Genomic DNA, 12,677 nt, shown 5'->3' on the forward strand with positions numbered 1-12,677 from the left:
TCGAATGACTTTTATAATCCGAGCCGCTCAAAAAGTTTTTTCTTTTATTATTTTATTATTATTATTATTATTATTATTATTATTATTATTTTAGTTTTTAGTTAGTTTCGGTCATCGGGAGTTCATTGGACAATCCTTCTACAGCTGGGGCAGGCCTCCAACAAGTTTGGTCAGCATTAGTGAAAGCTGTTCTTCAGAAGCTCGGTTATATCCTAGGAGGTTTGTCAGTTACAGCAAGGCGTTTTCTTAGCAGAAACTTCACATCTCAACACCAATCCAAACTGGAAAAAAATTGCGTCCTTGGGAGTTGGTCTATCCCGAAAGGAACTTGCTGCGGCAAGTCGGGAATCACAATCCTCTAGAAGAGCGTTTTCGAACCCAATCTGTTTCTATATACTTGCGAAATGGTCCCAAGTATTCACCTCACGGCCAGTACAAATACGGTTCGGGCCGTATAACAGCCGATTTAGCCATGGAGGAGTTAGCAAGTAGTTCCTGTTCCGGGCCAAAATCCAGAAAACCTCCAAACTACACGGCGGTCTCTTTTGAATCGCGTCCAGCAGTTGACTGAGCCCGATCAGGGCCCTTGTTTAAAAGTCCAGGTTGGGAGGATTACGTCGTCTCGAGGTGAATGGAGACATCCTTCAACACCCTGCTGGCCAGACAGACGCTCACTCTGTCGCATATACAGTTGAAGACTGGTGCAAATGCCGGGCAACTGGATCCTGGATAAGTGGCTCGAGATAGTTCAAGTTGGGATAGTAGTAGTTCCGGCAAACCAAGACGGGGATATGCAAACCGGGAACGACATATTGTGCCATCAAGCGTGAAGTGCGGCAGTTAACTTAACGGGATTCAGGATATGAGCAAAGAGCCAAACTGCTTTGTGAGGTTCATCTTTACACCTCCCCCCAGTAAGATGAGGTCGCTCTCGTGTGGGCGGGGGAAGAGGGACTTGGCTTTTCCCGGGAACCGCATTTGAGATCAGTCACGTAAGCCAGCGTGCAAAATAACTAACCAAGTAAGCTATCGTCGTCGACTCCGCTAAGCTTGCTCACTGCCTCTCTTCTATGGAACCAAGTTCCTTTAAACCCAGGTTTGACTTCCGCCATCGTTAGTTAAGCTAACAGTTAATTTTGTGTCTAGGCTAGGCGTTTTCAGGGGTGAAAAATGTGGTCCAGCCCAATAGCATCACGTCGCAGCTGGTGACCTCAGGATCCGACTGTTCAGAAACAGATATTCAGTTCCAAGTTATATATGGCGAAGATGCTGTTGCAGTCGAGATCGGGAGTGCCCAATGCCGAGGGGGGCGGCCTTTGATCCGCGGGCTCCGTAATTGGGCGAAATTGTCCCTTTGAACGCCGTTGGTAACGGTGTTGGTTGCTTGCGGGGACTTTGGGTTCTGCCTCGCGAACAGATAGGTCTCAACGTTTGAAAGACCTGTCCTCTCGATACACGGAAAATTGTACACGGAGGTTACTCTGTTATATCCCGTTGAAGCCACTGTACTTGGGTACTACCCAAATATGGGAGGGACCAAATAGCTTCTTCTTCTTCTGCGTCGTCTCCTTTGGGATCTCTTTTCCTTGTCGCATTCGTTATAGGTGTGTGGGAAAATACATGGGCATTCACATTTGCGGTTACCGGACCGTGTTTGCTAGAATGCATTGGTAAGTCTTAACTATTGGAAGAAATGTAGCGGTTGAAGTAATTATCTGATCACAATATAGACATTTATGTAGTCAATGGATTAGGAACCAATAAAAAGAAATCTCAAAATGGGAATGAGTGAAAATTTAATAATCTAACATCCATACCAGTAAATACGTAGAGTAACAAGCTTCATGCAAATAAACGGACAAGGGGAGAATCAAGTAAAAGAAGCAATGATCATACAAAGAAAAGGAGAACAACAGCCCAAGAGATTCAAGAGCGCAAGAAAACTAGAGAAAGGGAGAAAACGGGGTGAAAAAAAGAAAATGCTGGGACAGAGCTCAATTCAAAAATTGGAAAAGGGGGTATGAAAAGCAGCAGAAACAAGGAGACGACATACATGAGATAATGGAAAGGCGTTATAGATGGAGAGGTGATATTCTGCAAAAGAGAAAAGACAAAAAAAAGGTGTCAAATGGTAAATAAATTAGGGAGAGAAGCATCGGACCGGATAGAAGACTGGAAGTTGAGTAGCCGAAATAGATGCCGGGGGAGAGGGTAAAAGAAGAGGACAAAATAAAAGGGCAAGAGATCATTACAACAATACAGTGTATAGACAAAAAAAAGATAAAACGATGAAATAAAATGGGGGAAAAAAAGGGCTCAGATAGTTTCCAGGCAAATAAAATCAAATCGAATCAAAAGAAAATGAAACCACAACCACCATTTTCCCTTCTCTTTCCCTTTCCAATGATTATCAGGAAAAGTATTTAACGAGCAATAAATAAAACACCGTGAGATCCACGCCAAACGCTCCAGTCAATGAACAAATCAAGGCAGGATAAAGCTCGGGAGCCAGCCAGGCGTGCGAAGCCAATCCCCAGACCCAACTACTGCTTACCAACCACAGCAGCAGACCCCTTCCTATTCCCCTCCCTCTTCCCCTGCACAACAGTCGTCCAATCCTCCCACTCCTTCGCAACCTCCATCAACACATTCCCCATCACAAGCGCCGACGCCATAAGCCCATGACCCTCCCCCTCCAGCACCCGCACCTCACACCGCCGCATCGTCTTCCCCAGCCACCGCACATTGTCAACCGGCACCCGCGTGTCCCGCGTGCCATGATGGAGAACCACAGCGCGATTGATATCCACGTACCGGAATCCTATCGTCTGCCGGCGCTCGAGGCAGATGAGCAGGTCGACGGCTGGGTTGGCATTTGTCGTCGCGAGCGCCCAGATGGCGTGTGTGAGGCGGTTGTCGTAGTCTGATTGGCGCTCCTTGTCGACGGCGGCAGCGGCGGCGATGATGGCTAGTTCGGCCTTGGGGTCGGAGGGGTTCGTGGTGGCGCGGGATACGATGTCCTGGGAATCGCGGTCTGGCGGGTTTCGGGGTATGTTGAGGGAGTTTTCGCGCTGTTGGGCGATGAGGGTGTTGAAGCCTGCTTCGTTGGTGCCGGCGATGGTTGTGCTACGGCGTTTGTTTTTTCTGGAGTTTTTGGGGAGGCTGCTTGTGATGCTTGCGCTGGTGGTGGTCATGAAGCTGGAGTTGGCGACTCTGAGAAATGGGGTTGGCAGCGCACGGAGGAGTCGTTGGGAGTATGGTACGGCCCCCGCTGGGAGGGGCTCTTTGTGAGAACCCATACTGGTCATTTGGGATGGGGGTATCCATGGAGCGAGTAGATGTATCCGTCCTCGGATATGCTGTGGCATTCGTAGCGCGGTTGCGAGAGCATATATGGCTCCAGCAGAATGTGCCAGCATGGAGAATTTCGTGATTTTAAGATAGTTGCAAATGATGGCCACATCGTCTATCAACATACGTTAGCACATAAATCTTTTGAGATAGGGTGGAATAAGAAACAAGGAACTGAAATGGATCACACCTGGCCAGCTGAGAGGCGTCCCTGATCCATCAACGCAAGGCTCACTCTCCCCAACACCCGGTCGATCTGGCGTTATCAACCGCAACTTGAGTGTCCGAGCTAGCTCGTCGTAAAACGCCGTTAAATATCTTGTTAAGCCCATGCCCACGCAACAAAATACCACATAGCCCTTTGGATCGCCAACTTCTGAAAACGCAATCGTTCGTCCTGTGTGTGGATGGTTTACCTTCTGAGTAAGCCGTGGAGATGAGAGATAGTCGCGGACAGCGTCGTCGATAGAATCTGAACTAGACGGTCGTTCTTCCGCGCCTAGCGACAAACGAGGAGAGGGAGATACTGCGCCGGACCGTGTCCGTCGATGATTTGACTCGGAATGGCTGTTTTGCAGTGACCGTCGCCGCAACACCTTTGTGTCACCGCGATCAGATTTTTCGAAAGGCTGGATCCCCGACGCAGGCTGAATGTTAGTTGTTTTTGACGAGAGCGGTCCGCTATTTCGTTTCTTGGTCACTTGTGATTTCCGCGTGAGAATGGCAGGGGATGGTGCGCTTTCATGTTGCTCCGCTTGTACTTCATCAACTACTGTATGAACAGCTTGTCTGACCAAAACCGTTTCTTTCGTTACTGTTGTTTGTTGCATGGACTGCGGCTTAGGGCTGGGATTTGGTGCCCGGAGCTGCGAAGTGGATTCCAACGCCTCCTTCTCGGTCTGCAATTCGTCCTTGATTTGTTTCTGCTGCGCTTTAAGCTCCCTTATCCGCTTCGAGACTTGATCGTCTTCCTGGTTTACCTCCGCAATATCACGGTCGATGGTGAAATCCCGGTTGGAATATACACTGTGACGAGCTGAACGACGTTTTTTGCTTGAATTCCCACTGTAGCTATGGCGCAATGAGGATTCACGGGTAGGTATGACTCTACCACTTCCAATCCCGCCTGGGCTGCCATTGACTGAGTCGGCAACGGACCTCGATGTACCAAGGTTCGGGGCGGAGTCGCGTCTACTCTCTCCATTCAACTGCTTCTCTAACTGTTGGAAAACACCGTTATTCAAGCTCACTTCTTCCGCCAAATCAGCCATCGAAGGTGTTGAGCGCAATGATAGCCGGCTGCGTGACGTGTTTAACCGCGGATTATCCCCTGTCTTATGGAAACGGTCACTCTCTTTATCCTTAGGAAACTCTCTAGAGCTCCTCTTCAGCAAGTTCAATTGGTTCTTCAAACTCTTTCGACCGCCACTGCTGGAAGACGCGATACTTGCGGTGGAGAGTCGGGGACCAGGTTCCAAACTAGGTACACCAAATACTGATATATCATCAAGACCAGCATGAGACGAAGCCATTGACGCTCTCGAACCTGTCCGTCTGGGTGAGGTATCGCCAGCCGGGCTACATGGCGATCGGGGAGATCGGGGTGAACGTGGAGACGTGGGAGCCTTTGCCATTCGTACCACAGGGGAAATTGCAGCATCGTCAGGGTGTAAAAAAGAATTTCCTTCCTCGTCAACTACAGTCTTGTAGGCGCCATAATCCATGCCAAATCCCAAACTTGAAGGAACATTTGTCTCCCGGCCATCGCGAGGGAACTCCGTTTGTTGAAAGCCAGGGGATGGAGGAGCAGTGCGTGAACCTATCTCGGGGAAGTTGTCAAAATGGGATTGGGCGGGGGTAGAAATGGTAGAGAGGGACGAGATCAGGGAAGAAATGACTTCGGGAGATGCAGGTGAAATGTGCTTGTGAGATGGGGCGTTGATCGACCGCGAAGGCAGGCTTTTCCGGCGGTGGGCGAGCTCGGGGTGAGAGTCTGCTCGAAGGGGAGGGCTCAGTGTGTCCTGCATGGCTGTGGGATTCGCATCAATGCGAACACAACAGGAAGTTAGGAAGCTTGTGAAAGAGCCAGAGTCACGAATCGCAGGGGTTGGGAGAATTAAATGCGACCGATTGTTCAGCAGACGCTAACATGCTCTAGTTGCGTATGGTTGTATCCGATTCCTCCCCCCCTTTTGCCTCTGTAACCGCCAGCAAACCAGCGCGAGGTAGATGGGGGCCAGTAAATCGCAAAAGGAAAACAATAAATAGCAGCTGTTGGTTTATTTGCCGGTCCGTAGATCTAGAGTCGTTGCAACTGTGGTTCTGCGTGGTAGAAGTGATTGGGCCTGGTGGAAGTCTGATTATTTAGTGAACGTTTAATAATTTTTTCGAGACGATAAGGAGAATTGCAATTTGGGGCTTAAAAATCCGAGGTATTTAAATTGCGGTGCCGGATCTGCCTCCTAGTTTTCTTTTCTTTTCTTTTCTTTCTTTCTTCCCTCTTTTTTTTTTTTTTTTTTTTTATTCCCCTTTTCTTCCTCTTCCGGGTCAATCGCTCAGTACGGTCTGAGGCTCAACATCCAGGGGTTCACAAACGACTCGAGATATTGTGCCAGGGCTAGCCCAGGACGACGTAACAACGGAACGGGGTTGTCATTTGCTCAGAGCAAGAATTTGAATGGTGAATGGTGAATGGCAGAGAGGGCAGCGAGCGATATGACTGGCAACGGGGGAATTGCAGGTGGAGGCCAGGAAAAAGCAACGACTGCGCAGGAACGAACGCAGCGTGGAAGATGTTTGGATGAGGTTGAGACTGGGCGGAGGAGGACAGGACGGGCAAGAGAAGAAAGAGAGCAAAACCCGACTGGAACCACCAGCTAAAACACCGGCAGCAGACTACGGAGCAACCCCATGAGATGCTTGGGGTTGTATGGATCGATCGTCGGTGGAGGGATCTTATTTATTAAACCTCCCTCCTCCCCCTTTTTTTCTTTTCTTTTTTCCTTTTTCCTTCCGGTGTTGTTCCTTTCTCCTCTGCATTTTATTTATTGAAATCTCAGCTCTTCTTGCAATCACCGGCAGGACTGAATCCTAAATACCCTTCCCCCCGCCACATTGGATCAATGCATATTCCCCGCTATCTGCCGTGCCATTTCAATCGACCAGCGACGGCTGCTTTCTTCGATCAGCTAAAGGCTCCGTGGATCGGAGCTCAAGTGCATGTTGCTGCCATGTACACAGTAGTTTCTCCCGACTTCCCCTTCATCCTACCCAACCACCCGGACACCTTTGGACGATGTTATGCAAGATGCTGCAGGTTGATGAATGCCAGTCCTACCAGCACTCCATAACTGGCTGATCAGCTGCAAGTCAAGAGGAGCTCACCCTGTTGGAGTGTTACCCAGCGACCCACCGGTCAGCTTGCAGTCGCTCTCTGTACCCATTTTGGCTAAACCCTTGTTTATTTATTGACGACAGGGATGTTTGATGCTGTTAAGAGCTCTGGGCTGCTTTCGGATCTTTCAACGGGACTGTTGTAGACCCTGGGATTCTTCTGTCTACTTAGATTCCATCATTTTTGCATATTCCAGTGTTGAGGGTGAACCATGGAAACACTCTGGAGAAAAAGAGAGTTAAGTCCTAATTTCTCCGACAATATTCTAGTTCGACGACTCCATACTACAACATCCATGGATATTCTGAATAGTTCTTAATATATGCTGGTATTATACCGAGTGGAGCTGTCTCCGGGAGAAGCGGAAATTGCGAATAATCTCGATTCATTCTGTTTGGCGCACTGCGAGTTTCAGATGTCGAGATGACCCAAAGCACCAAATTCAAAAAGAAGAAGAATTGAGTATTCCGCCGTCCCTGCTACGAATAGGTTTAAGCCAGACATCCCATCGTATGAGGTTCAAAAACTTTCCTCTCCTATATTTGGCCAAGCTTGGACTCAACTGGGTGGATGCCATTCACTTGCTCACTTCTTACCTCCAAAGCTATGCCCCTCGATATAATACCAGGTCTACTTATTATATTGAAAATACCCTAGATTCATATCCAGTACATCCATGGATATACCCATGAGCAATGCGAAACCCCCAGATGCCGCGTGGCTTACCACCTGGGAACCCTTTAAGAATATATATATATATATGTCCTGCCACTCCGGCTTTATATAGCTGACAGGGAATTATTGCCTTTTATCTCTCGACTCCAAGTGTAAGGTAAACTAAACAACGTTGAAATAACAATTGTTCCTCACACAAAACACGATCAATCCACGGAACAGAAGGACACAAATGCCCTATATTCAAAATGTTTAATGATAATTCTGTAATTTATTTGCACATTTTGACTCCATTCAAAACGTTGCTCAAACATTGTGCTTTTCGAGAGTAGTGCGTGGAATAAGTATGTCAGTGCGTGGGTATATTCCCATACCCCATGCTTTGGTTAGTTCCACGTCAACATCTGTCCTACGTGCAATTTCCTCCGCAGCAAATCGACCCCGCCTCTTCACCGCAAAGGGGCTCAGCTCAGCCTACCCAACTCCAAAGCTCCAAAGAATGGATTGTCTGTTCTGAATGAGTACCCGTAACCCTGGAAATGCTGTTAGTGGCCACCAGCAGCCGCCTTCCGCCGCAAATCTCTTCCTACCACGTCCATAGTAATGGACGCTTACCCCCCCGACTACGTCGACCACAACCTCCCCTTAATTCTCCTCTCCGGCCTTGGATCTGATCCGAATCCGGAGTCCGACCCCCAGGGTAGTAGTTCTCCACATGCTGGTGCTGAGTACCCTCTTCTACGAGATGATGGCATTGAGATATTCTCTGATTTCCCGCTGTTGACCGATTCGACGGCGGAGAGGGTGCTGAATGCTCTCCTGAGTCAGGATGCTGCGGGAAGGCCGTGGAATTCTAAGAGTGAGGGATTAGGGGCTGGGGCCGTTGGATTTAGGATAAAGAGGGTTGGGCGGGTAGGTCAGCACCCCCTCTGACTTTTTTAAACTGTCCTCTGTATTACTCTGAACATTGCAAATTGCGCTGGATATTCCCTTCCCCCCCCCCCGGGTCCAGTAGCTGTATGAGTATCTAAAGACGACTCTCTCATTGTATTATGCAATTGGGGTCCCCTGTGACGTTGCAAATGCTGGAGACTTGCCGCATACTGACGGTACACTATAGAAATACACTTTACCCCCCCACAAATGTCAAACCCTTCCCAGATTCCCTTCACCTGACAATGCTTCCGGTAGACATGGCAATAGTACAACTTCTTTGCCCGTCGTCCACTCACCGATATCTCCCCTGACACCGAGCTCCCCAACATATCCAGACGGCATCATGACACCGCAATGGGTGACGAAGCACCAGAAACTAGTTCCTGCAGCCTTTATTAACTTCTTCCCATTCGCATCTGATACAAACATGGCCTCCCTTCGAGATAACCAACTGAAGATAGAAATTAACAGTTTAAGGAAAGAATGGGCCGCATCTGGATATAAGACACGGTTCGTTGTTGCGTTGTTGTGCGAGGATGGACCCTTGGCCGAAGATGCGAATGACCGGATAGCCACCATCAGACGGGCAACAAACCTTGATCCGAAGAGTATTTTTGTTCTCCGTCCTGAGCCGTCGCAGCTTGATATCAGTGAATTTACCAACTCCCTTCTTGCCAGCTTACAAGCTCCAAGCATTGAGTACTACAGAGATCTCTCAAAGCATGCTAGGCGGAAAAGGAATCGAACAACCATTCCTCCCCCAACTGCACCACCTACCAGTGGGACTTCGAAAACCTTACCAGTCCAGGGCTGGAACATTCGGTATGACTTTAAACTTGGCGTTTTTGCTGAATTCCGTCAAGAGATGGATGCTGCGTGTCGAAGTTACGAGACTGCATATGAAGGCCTGTTTGGTGCAGAAGTATTTGAAATGATTGCTGGGTGGAGCTCCAGATTTAATGATGCTCGAATGCTTGCGGATATACTTGCGATTCGCATCATCCGATGTTTATTATGGACCGAGCAGACGGCAGGTGCAGTCCGTTCATGGATAACACACAAAAATCGCATCAAGGGTATCGTGGACCGTCGAGGCAGAGGCACAAATAATTACGGGTGGGAGGCATGGGAAGCTAGATGGGCTTTGCTGATGGCTCAGATAATGCACCAGGCGGAAATATCATCGTTGATTGTGCCCGATCTTCTGGGATCCGTACCTGATCTCCACAAAACCATATATGCGATGCCTGAGAGAACAATCCCCATTAACGAGCGGCTACGTCCGTGGGAATACCTTCATCATGAGGGCTATTGGTTGCACTGTGCTGCTAAACACACCGCTCGCAGGAGGGAGCTTGCAGAGGGGATTCCGGGCGAGGACCGCGTAGCCCCCGATCAACCCGCCAGCTCGCAATCGCGGAGCAGATCTATTGTGTACGACACATATATTGTTCCCGAACCTTATGACGAATTCCCACTCTCTGACAGGCCAGGGCTTGCTCATTCTAAGTTGATTCTTGATTTTCTCGAAACGGCGATTGAGGACTTTTCCAAGAGACAGCAAGGTCGCATGGTAGAACAACTGAAATTGAAGATGGCTAAGGAGCATATGAGAATAGGAGAGTGGAATGAGGCGTTGGCTATCATACGGCCTTTATGGCCCCATCTGACATGGCGACGGGATGGCTGGTGGGAGCTCATGGAGGATTTTGCCTGGACGTTGAGGGAATGTGCTTTCCATGCCGGAGATGGAGAGACTGTTTTGCGTGTGGATTGGGAACTGTTGAACCTAAGTAAAATCTCTCCCGCTCTCCCTTCCTCTCCCGGCCTTGTCCCTCCCGCTATTAATTTTTCCAGGCTGCAAGTTTACTAATTTGAATACTCTGGTGCAGCTTTTAATGACCGGCAAGGCTGGTGTTATGATATCCATAAAAGCATCGAAAAGCTTCCGGTTGTGAAACCGAAGCCAACTGTGGTACTTAGAGGAGAAGATACCGTTTCCTGCAGTACGTTCCGCAGAGATGAAATTGGATTTAAATTATATAATCAAACTAATATATTGATATATATATATATATATTTGTGCAGTTACGGCATCTTTTTCATTCGAGAAATCACAGGGCAATGTCGGAGAACACTTAAAATCCCAGCTTATTATCAGATCATGTGCTCATGCTGGATCCGCACCGATCCGTCTCACTGAAGTAAAAATCGGTTTTGAAGGAAGTCTTCGGCCTATCAAACTTCTTCCAAGTGGCGATGCAACTTCCAGCTCTTCTTTTCCCAGTGAGATTTTATCTGTTCCGTTACAAGATTCTTTAAATGCGGATGCTTCCACCGTGCAGTCCCCCACCGGTGGTTCACCTTTGATGGTTGGGTTTACCAACCTGTCATTTAGTCCGGGGCAGATACGAGCTTTCAACCTTGTGTCAGTGCCACGGGAAGCAGGTGACGCACGTGTGGCATCAATTACACTGCGGATCGAGGAAGAGAGTTTCGATCTCGCGTATGTCATTGTTGATCAGAGCTGGAACGGGTCGGTCTGGTGGAGGGAAGGAAAGCAAGGGCCCATTTCACGGAGGATAGGGATGGGCAGGGATATTTCGATGGCAAGGATTTTACCGAAGCCTCCGAAAGTCCGCATTACGACTCCCAAGTTGCGAAATCATTACTATACAGATGAGAAGGTTGTGCTTGATGTTCAGATTGATAACGAGGAAGACGATGTTGCTGAGATTGACGTTGAGATAAAGATGTTTAAAGTGTCCGGAACATCAGCGAAGTTTTCATGGATTAAAGAGGCAGATGCCAACTCCGCAACTGAGGATGCAAGTGCTAGTAGCCCAATTACACTACTTGAAGGTGTTTCTTCAACCCTGTCAAAACGCTGCAGGATTGGGACTCTAGCGCGTGGTGCCAGTCATACCGCTTTAGCCCTCTTCACAAACACGAGCGAACCGCTTGACTATGAGATTGAAATATCCGCCTATTATCATCTCGTCTCCGATGTTGAAACACAAATATTCAAAACCGTTTCCCTCGACCTCTCTTTCATAAGACCGTTTGAAGCAAATTATGAATTCTTGCCTCGAATCCATCCCGCCCCCTGGCCGGATTTTTTCCACTATGACGATTCACCATCCGAAGATGACGCAAAAGAACCAAAACATGATGGCCTCCAACAGCTATGGTGTCTAAACTCGAAAATGGTGTCTTTTGCACTGGAACCACTTATCATTGAAGAAGTCAGCGTCGCGCTGCTGAGTGTTACCGCAGGCAACGTTTGTAAAATCGGCAAGGAAATGCTTAAAAGCCCCGAGACACCAGAATTTAGACCCGAAGAACTTCGCGAATCCGAATTTACCGTTGAAATCCAACGTCTCGCCCTTGACGATCGGAGTGCAACAACCGTGAATCTCGCACTCTACATACGATGGCGCAGACCCGACTCCGACTCCGACTCCAACACCACATCTTCAACAACCTCGACCCTTGCCATCTCCCGTTTCCTCGTCCCGCTCGGCGAACCCCGCGTCCTCGCCAGCGCCACACCCTCCCCACAACTCCCAGGCTTCCTGCACCTCGACTACACGCTCGAAAACCCGTCCCTGCACTTCCTCACCTTCAATCTGACGATGGAAGCTAGCGACCAGTTCGCATTCCACGGCCCCAAGAGCACGGCGCTGCAACTTGTGCCGCTCAGCAGGCATACGGTGCGGTATAATTTGCTGGCGTATGTGAGGGGGGCGTGGATACAGCCGCAGCTGTCGGTGGTGGATTCGTATTTCAATAAGACGTTGAAGGTGTTGCCGACGGAGGGTATGAGGGCCGATAAGAAGGGGATTTTTGTGTGGGTTGATGCGGAGGGGTAATGGGATTGTGGATTTTGTGGTTGTGTATGGATGGGTGTTTTGTTGGGGTGATGTGTGTTTTTTGAGGTAGTTAGATGAGTTAATTCATTTGACGGTCCAGGATCTGACTTTAATATATAGCTAATATCCTCTCCTTAGATACGCTGCAAAAGGGAAGGGGTTTTTACGAGAGCTTTTTATTATTCATCTCCTGGATGTTTCGCGGATTATTTTGACAAATATATGTAGATATCAGATTTTGCTGCCTTGCGGGTTTGGCAGAAAGGCTGGAGGAGAAGGGAATGTAGTTGGCAGTGACATAATTTTCAGCAGAGTCCACCATATCTAATACAATATAAAGCCACGCACTCGTTATACTGCGAGTGCGTTATACTGCAATTGAATTTCATTCTGATGAAGGTTGAAGATTGGGGTTTGCTGTATTCGGGGTAGCCCTTATATAGGGGGGT

General features: G+C 48.5%; 2 protein-coding genes across 2 annotated transcripts; one reads left to right on the forward strand and one right to left on the reverse strand.

Annotated features, from left to right (window-relative positions):
• Positions 1–2,543: 2,543 nt before the first annotated feature.
• On the reverse strand, positions 2,544–5,378 carry PAAG_00351 (hydrolase; the record flags this gene model as incomplete). The annotated part of the gene is made up of 2 exons (XM_002797766.1): positions 2,544–3,466; positions 3,542–5,378. 2 exons carry the CDS (start codon positions 5,376–5,378, stop codon positions 2,544–2,546), a joined length of 2,760 nt encoding a protein of 919 aa, XP_002797812.1.
• Positions 5,379–8,023: 2,645 nt separating this feature from the next.
• Positions 8,024–12,228, forward strand: PAAG_00352 (hypothetical protein; the record flags this gene model as incomplete). Its single annotated transcript, XM_015843988.1, has 4 exons — positions 8,024–8,332; positions 8,541–10,149; positions 10,249–10,362; positions 10,445–12,228. 4 exons carry the CDS (start codon positions 8,024–8,026, stop codon positions 12,226–12,228), a joined length of 3,816 nt encoding a protein of 1,271 aa, XP_015700323.1.
• Between the last annotated feature and the right edge of the window lie 449 nt (positions 12,229–12,677).

The sequence above is a fragment of the Paracoccidioides lutzii genome, assembly GCF_000150705.2.
Source record: "Paracoccidioides lutzii Pb01 unplaced genomic scaffold supercont2.1, whole genome shotgun sequence".
NCBI lineage: Eukaryota > Fungi > Ascomycota > Eurotiomycetes > Onygenales > Ajellomycetaceae > Paracoccidioides > Paracoccidioides lutzii.